Source organism: Columba livia, chromosome 1, assembly GCF_036013475.1.
Source record: "Columba livia isolate bColLiv1 breed racing homer chromosome 1, bColLiv1.pat.W.v2, whole genome shotgun sequence".
NCBI lineage: Eukaryota > Metazoa > Chordata > Aves > Columbiformes > Columbidae > Columba > Columba livia.
In genome coordinates this window covers 174,340,581-174,354,291 of record NC_088602.1, presented here as the reverse complement: position 1 = coordinate 174,354,291, position 13,711 = coordinate 174,340,581, and the positions used below count along the sequence as shown (strand labels likewise).

Sequence of the window (13,711 nt, the reverse complement as noted above, 5' to 3'; positions counted from 1 at the left end):
TTCAGGCACAGCGGTTGTGCAAACGATGTGGTCAGGCCTGGAGAGCTGCAACTTTGGAAGGATGGAAGTTGTATCATGATCCTAACATAAATGGAGGTATCTACTTCGAAGGGCATTTGAGACAGATGTAAAAATAGGGCAGAGAACGTTTTCTTTAGCTGTCTGTGGCAAAGAGAAATAGCTCTTTTCACCTTAAGAGCCTTTTCTGTATCTAAAATATGTTACCGTGTCTGAACATGTGAAAACTAATTATGAAATTATTTTAGTTGAAAGGTTTACTGGATCCATTTAACATGCTAAAGTCACTTTCTTTTTGAAAATCGAGCATAATCATTAGGAAATCTATGTCTCAGAGTTCTGGACAGATTTTCTCCACCTCTGTATAATATTTCACTCTGTATTTTCTCAACATCTGACTTGTGCCGCCTAGCAAATGTGTTGTTTCTTATAGACTCAGTTGTACTCTATGTTCAGCTTCGGAAAGTTATAGTAGGACTACAGTTCAGCAAATATAAATGTAGGAAAAAGATGCTTTATAATATTTGAAAATTGTTAAATTACCTTTTTCCTTGTTTCTGGGGTTTCTTGCTTCTCTTTACGCTCAGGACATTGCAGGATTTAGCAAAGAATTTAAGAGCATTTCTAAGTGGTGTGTGTAGCTGGGTCTGGAAGGTGCAACGCTTTCCTACTTTTTCAAGCCCTGTTACTTTTATCTGAATGCCTCACCGATGTTCTGGTCTTGTTTTGAGTGTACCTACCTACCTTGCTGTCACATGGGTTTTAATTCCATGATGCATGCCCTTGTGCAAGTGAATGCAGAATACCAGCACTGAAGCAGTGACATTTTTTAGAAGTTTGTCTTTCTTAAGACATAAAAATTCCATTTTCCAAATGTAAACATTGTAGATATGCTACGGTCAAAACCACTATTTTCTTTGAAGCTGGGTAGCAGCTAAGCTTTCCAAATACTGTAAACAAGATAAGCGTGTACCAAGCTTCCAGAAAAGCCACCTTCTGGTCCAGATGAATACATCAAAGTGCTTTGGGAAGAGTTCCAAAGGGATTTAAATTGGGTTAATAACAGAAAATTTGCTTTACCTTGTTACTGGTTTCTCTTCTTTTAATAGCACCTTTTTCTTTTTATTTTTTTATCTTTTGCATATAGGAAAAGAGCTGGAGCCTGTTCAAGGGAATCCATACAGATGCATTTGGAAAATAAGTTGTTGGCGTATGGCTGAAGAGGTAAAATAATGCTGATGTACTTGATAATAACACAGAGATTGGAACTTTTCTGAAATCTGTAACATGATTTTAAGTAAACCTATCCACTTTATGTTTGCTGCTTATAGGATTTGCAATTAATGTTTCTGAGAGATCTTATGAAATAACGTATTTGCGTCTGGTAGTGAGAAATCTACATAATCAGAACCAATTTTTCCAGCTTAGGAAATGCCTGACTTCTTTTATTTGGTTGAAACTGCTTACATTAACTTTACTTTCATCTTGACTTATTTGAATGGAAAAGGAAAAACATTGCTTTCTTTCCAGGTCAGTATAAATTTTTCAAAGAAGTTACACGGGGATACCAGTGACGGGGAAGTCACTTGCTGTTCTTATTTTGTGTCCTGACGTGTCCTGTGATTTTCCAGCCTTTCTTGTAAACTGTTAGATGGAACATTTTGTGATGGATTAATCTCAAAATGCAAGATGACTAGAAAACATATATGCTTTCTAATTAAAAGTTATATTTTTTTCTGTTTATTTTAGGAGCAGTTTAATAGATATGAGAGAGCAATCTATGCAGCACTCAGTGGAAACCTCAAACAGGTATGTCAAACCTCCTAGTTAAATGGTGTTTGGTAGTTGTGCATTTTCTTTCTCATATGTGACAGTGATATCAGAAATACTGCAATTAGTAGTTATTGTACTTTTAAAGATCTAGTATACAGGACAGTAGCAAATATTGCTGCTTCTGTAGACATGTTCTTTGTAGGTTTGACATGCCTTAATTAAATATCCTTGCTAGACTTTTCCTAGTCTATGATAACTTACAGTACAAACAGTTCTAATGTTGTTTTAGTTCTAGTTTAGTATTATTTAAGAGCTTATATGATGTCACCATTCTTGTAGATGAGTTGGAGTATCCAAAGATTATTCTGTACCTCAATTTCATTGTCAATACGTTTTATACTATGTACAAGGCTCACTTTTAAGTATTTCTCTCTTTTTATTAGTTTTAATCCTCCAGATGTTTTTTGTGATTTCCCACTCCTAACCAGTGATTTTTTTAAATTATTTGTAAGAGCAATGAGGAACATTGCAGGCTATTGGAGAAGGTTCCTTGCTGTTTTAGTAATTGGTGGTAAGCTCCTATTTGAGGAGCTTGATTTGAGCCCCACACCCCCAATCTTGGTATGATCTAGTAAAGATAATTCAGAAAATAAAAAGAGGGGGAATGGGGGTTGTTTTCAGTTTTTATTCATTGAAATTTAAAATTAATTCTTTTACATGAAAAAAGGCATTGCAGAATTATACAGACTTATAGAACAGAAGATATTTACCTTCTTGTGACAGAGCAAGAAGACATTTAATAAAATTAAATTTCAGTAATTTTTAAATTACTGTAAGAGAGAAGTGTTTAATGAAATGCAATGTTTTCTCTGGAACTTGTCCCAGGGTTTCACTTGCCTGAAAGAGCCTAGCATGATTCAGAGAACTGGATATAAAGTTCTTTAAATCACCATAGTGGCGGCACTCCCTTCCTTCTACCTTCCATTGCTCGCTGCTGCACTGAGACTTGTTCAGCCCTGACATAAACCAATAAGGCAAAGTGATCCTGCTGAAAAATGATGGGGCAGAACCCTGGATGGTCTTCATCTGGATTCCTTGGTACACAAGACAGGGAATGGTGTCAGAGTGGTGCTGCCTCTGGGAGGAGAACAGGACCATTTATTTTGACTACCTTTGATACAAGATAATCAGGGAACTAGAGCATTATTCAGTGAAACTATTTTTTGTGTCTTGCTTTGAGGGAAAGGCTGCTGTTTAAGATGGTTATTAGTCTGCTTTGGTGCCCAGAAATATGATCCTAAATTACAGTTGCTTTGTTTGGATTTTGATAGTTCTCCATCTCAGATAATTTTTGTTCTGTTTTTTTTGTTTGTTTTGTTTTTTAATGTGTAGCTTCTTCCAGTTTGTGATACCTGGGAAGATACTGTTTGGGCATATTTCAGGGTCATGGTGGACACTCTTGTTGAGCAGGAAATACGGACCTCAGTAATAACTGCAGAGGAGATGGAAGAGCTCCCTAAGGATTATTTAGAAACAAAGTAAGTTTTAGGTAAAACTATGCTTCTGCACTCAACAAAGGGTCTTGTATGATCTGTTTGGAATATTCAAGGTAACGTTTTTTGCCTTTTCTCTCCTACTTTGAAGCTGGACCTCAGAAAAAGTTTTTGAAGAACTTCAGGCAACAGACAAAAAGGTACATATTAATTACAGTGTTTCTCCTCACTGTTTACCATTTTAAACTATTCACTAGGATGTACTTTTACTCCACTATTAAACAAAATGCTCAAATATTGCAGTAACTGATTTATTTCAGGTTTTCTACCTTTGTGATGTGTAATTTCTCAATTCAGATAGATTTTTGTATATGCTGCCACCTTTTAATGATGAAAAAGTTACAGGTTCTGTCTTGCCCCGTATCTGCCAAACTAGCTGGGTGTGATAGAGGAACAGCTGACTGTCAAGTGCTGTCAGATGTGCAAAGCAGACGGACTAAATCAACTATTTAATACTTTGATAAAATGTGCAAAGATTGATTACATGTCGTTTTCTTTATGGGAAGTTTGTGTGCATATTCCAAAATGGGCCTTTCAAAATTTAAAAGCGTATGTGCTTAGACTGTATTTCTTTGTTACTTTTAACAACCAGGATACTCACTTCATTTAAGATGGAATACATAACTTATATGTTAATTTTGTAAAGATTAAATTGAAGCTACACTTATTTTTATTTGATGGAATAGATGTATTTCTTATATTGCTAAGACAAAGACATGTTGAAAGACAGCTTACAGATTGGTGCACTCAGCCACATATACCCAGCTGCCTTTGCCTTTCTAGTGCAATCCTCACCACAAAGCAACTTTACAGGTGCATTTGAATTGTATTTCATGCATTAGTTCCTCTAGCAAAAGAGAAAAAAATCTCTTCCTCCTCAAGTAAGTTTCTTTAGACCCTTTGTTTAAGGATTTATACATATTGTTGGTTCTTCTGTGACTGCAGAATCTCTTCTCTGTAACATTGCTATTTATTCTCCTCTTTAGAGAAAAAAGTCCTTGGTCTTGGATGTCTTCCATGAAAGTATTATCTCCACAGATCTATATTCTGGTTGTTTCTTTCAGTTTGTCAATATTCTTGTAATTTGACACTGAGATACCAAGTGCCTTTTCTCCTGCTTTTTGTGCAGAATATCCTTTGAAATAGGATAGATTTTTTTCCCAAAGGAACTTTTGCTTTATTTATAAGTTTGATTTCTTTATGCTATAAGATTTTACTCAAAGTTTGAACTTTCTTTTTCTGTCCCCAGAGGGTTATAGAGGAGAATCAAGAACATTATCATGTGATTCAGAAATTCATTATACTGGGAGATGTGGATGGTGAGCTTCTCTCTAAGTGATTTTTAAATGTCAACTGACTACATTATTTCTAGTGACCTTTCCAGAAACTTATATGTGAATGGATTTTAGAAGCACACAGTAGGTAAACTCCACCTAAAAGCTAAGCTGCTTCATTAGTCAAGAACTGTAAGGACTTTCTGCAGTTTGACGTACAAGGTAGTTTTCAAAGAAGATTTGAAATCATGTAAACATGTCAGAATATGTGTGAGACTACAGTGTTTTCTGAGAAATTACAAAATACCTATAGCAGATATTTAAGCCAAACAGCTAAATCTTTCCAAACCATTGCTGTTCTGTTTTGTTGGGCTTTTGAGGCTAAATTATATTTGTTAAATAAATGCATAATTTTGAAATATTTATTAGGCGTTTTTTTTCCTTGTGATATGGCTAATATTGACGTTTCCTTTGTGGCTACAGGCTTGATGGAAGAATTCAGCAGATGGCTTTCCAAAGACAGAAGCGTGCTCCCAGGACACCTCCTTCGTTTCATGACGCATCTTATTCTGTTTTTCCGCACTTTGGGTCTGCAGACTAAGGTGAGCTCGCTTCTGTTTGATTTGGTGTCATAGCCAAAGCTAGTCTGTCAAGTAGAAAGGGTTACGTGTAAATATATCAGCTACATGCAATGATGGTAAATTTTACCAGGCTGATGAGGAGCTGCTCGCTTAAATAGTGTATTTGTTGGTCTTAGAGTGTAAGTACAACAGTGAAAATTAGAAAAGAACATCCTCCTCACCTTCAGTTCAGCTTGAAAATTATTTTTTGAGGATCTACTCAGAAGCCCCTTATTGAGAAGGACCTGACTCACACTTCAGTGTCACGCTTATTCATAGCAGCAAAGATGCTTCGAATATAACCTGATCTTATACACAGTCCTTGAAATTGTACCTGTTGCTCTAAACTCATAAACGTTTTTGCTTTAGGTAACTGGTACTAGCTGAAACTTTATTTTCCCTGAATATATACGAAGTGTAGCGTACTAGCTACCTAGCCTGTTCATGCTAAATAGACAGATAGGTTGCATAGGCTGCAATTAGTCTTTTCTGAGGCAATCACAAGGATTAGAAGCTCTCCTTTTCTACTGTTTTACAAATTAGAAGCACTTATATATTGAATGAGTTCCGGAATGTAACCTGTTTTGGCTCTGAGTTACTATGTTTTTCCATGCCTCTAATCACTGCTTCATTCCCCTGTTGAAATTTATTTTGAAGTCCGTTAACATTTAGCTAATTAAGGGGAACTTGTGTGTGTGTATACACATACATTTTTTTTTTAGCAAGACTGAAAATTTGATAGAGTAGGTCTTTAAACTAAAGTATGGTAGAGCATAAAATAGAAGCATAGAACTGTTTTGCTTGGTCATGAGCATATGTTTAACAGAGGGGACAAAAAAGGTGCAATTTCCTACATAAATTCCATTGCGAGATTGTGAGTTGATTACTGTTTCTACAGTTTTGGAGTAGGTGAATTAATGATTGCTTGATCCAACTCTCAGCAGACCTCAGAGGAAAGAGGCAGTAGTGCAAGCTTTTATGATACTGATTATTTGATTGCAGAATCATTTTGGTTGGAAAAGACCTTTAAGATCATTGAGTCCAACTACTAACCTAGCACTGCCCAATCCACCACTAAACCATGTCCCAAAGTGCCACATCTATATATCTTTTAAACACCTCCAGGGATGGTAACTCCACCACTTCCCTGGGCAGCCTGTTCCAGTGCTGGACAAGCCTGCCCGTGAATAAATTTTTCCTAATATCCAACCTGAACTTCCCCTGGTGCAACCTGAGGCCATTTCCTCTTGTTCCTCTCTTCTTACTTGGGAGACGACACCAACACCCTCCATGCTACAACCTCCTTTCAGGTATTCATAGACAGCAATAAGGTCTCCCCTCAGCCTCATTTCCTCCAGGCTAAACAGCCCCAGTTCCCTCAGATGTTCCTCATACAAAAACCATTTTAAAAATAGCTTTCCAGTTAGACCAAAAACTTTATGATGCAGTTGCTGAAAAAGAAAATCCTTGGAACACTAAGTCTTTGAATCACAAGTTGTACTTTTTTTTAATCGTTCTCCAAGAAAAACAGTTCTTCCAGATGAGCCTGTTTGAATGTGTAGATTACTGAAGGTGGGGGGGGATAAGCAAATAACCTTGTGTCTGTGTAAAAATGGTAGCCTGTAAAGTTTGTGGGGTGGTGGTGGTTTGGTTGTTTTTTTCTGCATTATCTGATTTAAAATTGTGTTTGTTTGCAATAAGGAGGAAGTTTCTGTTGAAATCCTGAAGACATACATTCAGGTAAGCTTCAAAATAGTTTGCTTTCTCTGGTGTAATTTAGACATAAAGGAAGAAGAAAAGGAGACTTAAGGTTACAGAAGGAAAGAGCTATGATGCAGTTAATGCTCTCTTATCAAGAGATGCATGGAAGCTTGCCTAATAAGCAGAGTTTCTGGCTGCAGTGCTTAAATAAGAGATGGTTTTATTGATCCTTGTTTAGAAACTGAGGAGTGGAATCTTACTATATCAGATCAAAACAAATATTTGTTACACATTTATGTTTTTAAATGAAACATCTTTTTTACATAAGTAAATGTAAGTAACATACTTATATATTAAAAACAGATGAATATAGTATGTTTTTCTAAATATTTGCTTCTTATTCTGCAGCGCATGATATCTGAGAAGCACACAGATTTGATAGCATTCTATGTTAGCCACTTGCCCCCAGAGCTGGCTGTTGCCCAGTACGCTTTATTTCTCGAAGATGTTACTGAAAGTGATCAGCGCCACCACTGCCTTGAATTAGCAAAAGATGCAGGTGAGATATGCTGATATTTGAATTATCATTTTATACTCTGGGTTATTTTGTCTTTTAGTAGTTTTTAATGCAAGACCTAGCTATGAAGATGATGTTATTTCCTTCCTGTGTCTCTTCATTTTTCAGTTAAATAAAATTATTTGCTTCAAGTAGGTATATGTCAAATACATGCTTTGGAGCTTGACGTGATCATATTATTTCAGAAAACTAATTAAAATCTGTACCTGTTTATGGATTTAGGAAGGTTATGAGTATCTTAATGTTTTTGTCCTATTAGTAGTACTCTTTCCTAGCTGTGGTGGGTTGCTTGCAATAACTGTAAGATTCCTTCCAAGCCTATACATCAAAGTAAAGGGATTACAGTGAAGCAGCACACTTACCATTGTCTGACAATGCTTCTGTGCCACTCGAAAGTCACAAAGAAGTAGATTTACTGCAGACTTCAGTGTCTAACTTTTCTGCAATCCTTTTTTAGTCATTTTATTTTAAAAACTTGGCGCAGGTTTCAAAAATAAAACATTCTGCTTCACCATCTCTAGAAGAACTATTCTGAGCTTTTCCTGGTACGTTCCTGTCAAATCACAGTCTTGCCATCAGAATTGTAGGAATCAGTGGTCTTAGCAAATATACCTGCATGCTGGTCCCCAGCACAGACCAAAAATTTGGTACTTCTGTTATTCTTTTTCCCATATTTGATATTTTCTGTTACCTCAAATATCATTCCTCTAAAATACCTGCAATAAATCACATATCTCAAAAGCTTATAATTTATTCTGACAATGTGAGTGTGAGCAGACTGATAAAAACTACTAGTAGTAAGGAACAAGATCAACAGCTGGAGCGTTTTGTGGTGTTTGAATTCATGGTCACTCTTACACAGTTCTCTCTTACCCTAGGTTTGGATGTTGCAACCATAACAAAAACTGTTGTTGAAAACATCCGCAAGAAGGATGCTGGTGAATTCAGTCACCATGACCAAATGTTAGATACAGGCACAACTGAGGTGAGTATACTTTGTAGCGCAGATACTCCAGTTTGCAATCAAATACAGAGTCTTTTACCCCATATGATCCATATTTCTCATTCAATTATGGTGGAAATTGCCTTGAAAAAGCCTGTGAGGGAAATGCACTTTCCATGTGCCCAAGTGAGGAGTAATTGCACAAATTCCTAACTTCTGTTTCTACATCTCCTTGATTTTTCTGGGCTGTGGTGTATGTTGCTCAGCAGCAGGTCTGTATGCAAACAATAAGTGGAGATAAAGCCCTTGAAAAGACTATAACAAAATACATTGTAGCTGAGAGTAGGATATTATTGTAGCTTCTCAGAATTATGAGGATTAACACTTTGGATTTCAGATGTAAGGTGTGATTTGCTCAAGTGTCATATTCCGGCTATAACAGGCGTTGCCTTCACAACAGTTTCCTTGCTGTCACTATTGAGTGTTGGTTGGATCCAACTCAGTACTTCAGTGACGGTGAGATACTGCTGATAGCTTGCATTCAAAGTAGTGTTTAGAAAGCAACTCATAGTTTGGAAACTTGTGAGAATTCTTTTGCTGTTCGGTCCAAAGTTTAGACTCTCTAAGCCAAATAGGTAGTTTGTCTAACACAAGAGTTGCAAGACGGTGATTGCAGGCTGATGGCACCTCTGAAGGTTGTAGCAAGGGCTCCATAAACGATGTTTGTACAGTGTATTCTTATTAAAGTTTGAGGAAGATGGATGGTAATCCATGAAGCTTTTTTGAGAGCTGTTGCTCATCCATTGGTCTATCTTGGGAATATTTAGAAATGGATTTTTGAATTATTATAGATTGCAGAGTGTTTTCTAAGCTTTTGATGCTGAAGTTGTGAATAAAGCAATCCTTGTTAGTATGTCATAATGCTATCCAAAGATCTCTAGAAACTTGTGTATTTCATTGACCAGATTTGATGTGTCTAACATCAGCTGCATGCTTGAAATGTTAGTGAATCTATATGTTGTTTTTTACAGGCGGATCAGCTGAAAATAGATGTGATTGACTGGCTCGTATTTGATCTTGCACAGAGGGCAGAAGCACTTAAGCAAAGCAATGCAATCATGAGGAAATTCTTGGGTACTAAACTTCACAAATATTGTAGAGATTTAAAATGTTGGTTTTATTTTCATTGGCTTTTGGCACTACTTTTCATATAGCTTTGAATCTAGTCTATTAAAAAGCAGGAGTTTGTCAGTTTATAAAAATGAAGTATGGAAATTTCAAAGCTGTTGATACTCAGCTTGCATTCTCACAGCATCCAAGAAACATGAAGCTGCAAAAGATGTGTTTGTGAAGATTCCCCAAGACTCTATAGCAGAAATATATAACCAATGGGAAGAACAGGGAATGGATACTCCGCTTCCAGCTGAAGATGACAATGCCATACGGGAACATTTATGCATTCGGGCATATTTGGTGAGTTTCAGACATGCTACATTCCAAGGTATTACTGATAAATAATGCTGGCTTTGCCTTGGTGGTGAAACTTTAAGCTTTATTAATTCGATTTAACTTTTGATTCCTGGATGCACTATAGCTGTGCAATTAATGACATTCTTGTAATTATATGAGTCAAAAATGTCCAAACACTGTTTCCAATGTAATCCAGGAAGCCCACGAAACCTTTAACGAATGGTTTAAACACATGAACTCAGCTCCACAGAAGCCTTCTTTGTTACCACAAGCAAGTTTCACTGAAAAGGTGGCCCATGAACATAAGCAAAAGAAGTACGAGGTAGGTCAAAGTTCAAGTTGTTATTTGCTATAAACATTTACATTCTTGCTTAGCAGGCAATCTTAGCTTAATGAAACAGAGTAGATGACTGCTAATTCATATTGCTTGAGAACTCTATTATAAATTATTCTGTTTTTATGTTGAAAAGGGAGTATGAGGATAGTAATGCCACTGTACAATAAGCTCTTTTTTTCTCAGCGTTACATATAGTATTTTATGCTGTAATAGAATTATTAATTAGAATGTGTTGATTGTCAGTGTTATTAATAAATCTGAGTACTTGATTTTGCTATTAACTTTTCCCTGGAGATGGAGGATGAAGGCTATCCTGTGTGCTTGCATGTGTCACCTTTTCTCCTCTAAAAGGTGCTGCAGTTCTCTTTGTTCTGCCAAAAGTTATTTTTGCCTGTCTGTCCAGTGTGAACACACTGTATTCAGTTTATACATGTATTTGTTATATAAGCATGGCAGAATAAGTTCTTTAAAATTATCTTTCTTTAGTGGCTTCTAGTGCTTCTGAACAACCTGTCAGACTTTCTGGACAGGGAATTAAGCAAGAATGGAAATAGCTGTTAGCAGCAGGCTTTTAGGTTTTGGCGTTTGGCTAAAGACCCTAATTTGAATTAGAGCTGCACTGGCTGCTGCATGCTAGGTACAGAATCTGTGTTAAAATAGCCTTGGAAATTATCCTGTTCTGCAGTAGTTTATTTTTCATTTCTTTGCCAGATGGACTATGGTATTTGGAAAGGCCTCTTGGATGCTCTTACAGCTGATGTGAAAGAGAAAATGTACAATGTCTTGCTGTTTGTTGATGGAGGATGGATGGTTGATGTTAGAGAGGTAAAATTAATTTTTCTATCATGGCATAGACCACAAAGTGTAGATTTTACCCAGTTGTACCCTTGTCATCTTTAGTTTGATGTGCTTCTGTTTACTCCGGTATAATTCACTCTGGCCTTGCTGTGACCAGTCACAAATTGCTTCTCCTTCACTTACCACATAAATCAGATCTGGCAGTCCAGTCTAGGCTGGTTAGTCCAGTTTTTTGCCTCTGACACTACTAGTTATGTGGTTATGCTGAGTTGCCTTTTAAAGGTAAATTTTCATAATACTAATACATTATTTTGCTGTGGTAAGGATGCTGAGGATGACCCAGAACGAACACACCAGATGATTTTGCTGCGAAAGCTGTGCCTGCCCATGATGTGTTTTTTACTGCACACGGTGTTACATAGTACTGGACAATATCAGGAGTGCCTGCGACTGGCTGACATGGTCGCTTCTGAGCGACACAAGCTTTATACGGTGAGTTACTGAGAGCTGCAGACAGCTTAGCTGCCATGTAAAAGATCTGTGGGTTGACTGTGGAAAAAGCTTCTATAGAGAAAGGAAGATGCCATATGTTCCTTAACAGCACAAGTTTCTTCATCTCTTCCCATTCACTGCAGTAGTAAAGGGTTTCCTCGTATGCTGACTTAAGGAATCAAAGATTCAACTTTGAACACTGAAGATGATGACAATGTTTTGACAAGCAGTTCTTCAGGGTAGTGCAGTTACTAACTTTTGGATGGGGGCTATTGAATTGAAAGAAGTCAAACTGCAGAATTGTAATAGATTTCAGAACACTGAACAAGCAGGTTTTGGTTTGGGGCACTTGATCTACCTAACCAACTCTTCCTGCAAAAGCCTGAAAAACAACCCTGAAAAACCGTATCACTTAGCAAAAAAAACAACTAAACCACAACACTCTCTCTCTCCCACCCCCCTGCCCCAGCCCCCCAAAAAAACAAGGATTAGAAATCGGAAAAGAAACATCAAGGCTAAGAAAAACACTGTGATGCATTCACCTGGATTGGCTTAAGATCTCTGCCAGCAAAACCAGGAAAATTAAATGTGCCTGTTTCCCAGTAATCTCTGTAGTAGTTACGAGACAGAGCTATCTTGAGACTACCTTCAGGTTTTGGATACCGCTAATACTGGTTTCCAGTCCTTTACTAAAGGCCGTTCTGAAACGTCCAATGTTCACACTGTCTTAAATAGAAAAAAAAAATAGTAAATTAACCGCCATTTACTTTATATCATGCTATTTATTGCAAATAAATATAACTTCATTATGCTTTTTAAAAAATTATTATTCTTAGGTATTTTCAAAAGAAGAACTTCAAAAGCTTCTACAGAAACTGCGGGAATCTTCTCTGATGCTTCTGGACCAGGATCTTGACCCTTTGGGATATGAAATTCAGTCGTAGGATTTGATGTAGATACTTGCAGAAACTTCTGAACATGGACATTCTGGTTACAAAAAAGAACCAAACCATGACTCGGATAAGCTGTTCTGATTGCTGGGGAAAAAACCTAGCCCTCAGATTTCAATTTGAACTTGAAAAATTCTGACCAACTTCAGAGACAATATTTGTTATACAGCCTTTTTCATAATTTTTTTTTTTTCTAATAAAAGTGCTCCACAAACTGAAAATGTTTGTTCATTTTAATCTAAAATGTTATTATACCTATATGGTGGTTGCGTGAATGCCTGTAATCTCTTTGCTATGGGCCAAATTGCTGCCTGCAGACTGGCAGCATTACTCAGGAAAAGAATGTGCAGGTGTATGGCGGAGAGGAGAATGAGACTGCAGGAGGATGTAAGCGGAAAGCAGAGCAGAAGGCAGCAGACAGAGGGCTGGAGGAAAGGAACGTCAAAGAAAGAGAGACAGTGCAGGGCTACCGCCAGCCTGCCAGAAGAAAAGGGCTTGTACTGCTCTCACCTACATTGTGTAGTTGCTAAATCTCAGTCACAGAATGGTTGGAGTTGGAAGGGACCCCTGGAGATCATCTTGTCGAACCCACCCGCTAAAGCAGGTTCACTCAGAGCAGATCGCACAGGAACGTGTTCAAGTGTGTCTTGAATGTCTCTAGAGAAGAAAAGTCCACGGCCTCTCTGGGCAGCCTGTTCCAGTGCTCTGGCACCCTCAAAGTAAAGAAGTTTCTCCTCATATTCAGATGGAACCTCCTGTGCTTCAGTCTGTGCCCGTTGCCCCTCACCCTGTCACTGAGCACCACTGGAAGAGGATGCTAATGTAATCCTGAACTTGAGGAAAGGTATCATAACTTGAAATTCCCAAGTGAGTGCAGAGGCCGAAGCTGTAGTGCTGAGTACCCAAGGGCTTTGGTGCCTTCACCCTGTCAGTGTCTTCTGACACTTGACAGAGAGCTTTCTGTAATATGTGCTTTATGTATATACGTATATGTATTTTTCTGTGTGTGTGTAGAAATACACATTACTGTTCTGAAAGGTACTTGCAGCCTGGGGAGAGGGTGCCTTCCTGCCCGTCGCTGGGCTGTTGGACAGCAGGGCAGCAGCTGGGGGTTTGCCTGCGGGGGTGGGGTACCTGGAGGTGTTTAAAAGGCGTTTAGACGAGGTTCTTAGGCACATGGTTTAGTGCTAGCGTTAGGTTATGGT

The 13,711-nt window shown here is 37.7% G+C and overlaps 1 protein-coding gene across 3 annotated transcripts in view; it reads left to right on the top strand.

The window, feature by feature from the left end:
- NUP107 (nucleoporin 107) overlaps nucleotides 1–12,727 on the top strand; it is a 31,353-nt gene extending 18,626 nt beyond the window's left edge. For all 3 annotated transcript variants that reach the window (XM_065048318.1, XM_065048304.1, XM_065048311.1), the window contains exons 13-28: nucleotides 6–96; nucleotides 1,166–1,242; nucleotides 1,768–1,827; nucleotides 3,184–3,329; nucleotides 3,436–3,484; nucleotides 4,594–4,663; nucleotides 5,102–5,220; nucleotides 6,940–6,978; nucleotides 7,348–7,498; nucleotides 8,395–8,501; nucleotides 9,491–9,593; nucleotides 9,772–9,932; nucleotides 10,126–10,251; nucleotides 10,978–11,091; nucleotides 11,389–11,556; nucleotides 12,393–12,727. In XM_065048318.1, the coding sequence (XP_064904390.1) occupies nucleotides 6–96; nucleotides 1,166–1,242; nucleotides 1,768–1,827; nucleotides 3,184–3,329; nucleotides 3,436–3,484; nucleotides 4,594–4,663; nucleotides 5,102–5,220; nucleotides 6,940–6,978; nucleotides 7,348–7,498; nucleotides 8,395–8,501; nucleotides 9,491–9,593; nucleotides 9,772–9,932; nucleotides 10,126–10,251; nucleotides 10,978–11,091; nucleotides 11,389–11,556; nucleotides 12,393–12,500 (1,689 nt within the window). In that variant the 3' untranslated portion in view covers nucleotides 12,501–12,727. The remainder of the gene's footprint in view (nucleotides 1–5; nucleotides 97–1,165; nucleotides 1,243–1,767; nucleotides 1,828–3,183; nucleotides 3,330–3,435; nucleotides 3,485–4,593; nucleotides 4,664–5,101; nucleotides 5,221–6,939; nucleotides 6,979–7,347; nucleotides 7,499–8,394; nucleotides 8,502–9,490; nucleotides 9,594–9,771; nucleotides 9,933–10,125; nucleotides 10,252–10,977; nucleotides 11,092–11,388; nucleotides 11,557–12,392) is intronic.
- The last annotated feature ends 984 nt before the right edge of the window (nucleotides 12,728–13,711 follow it).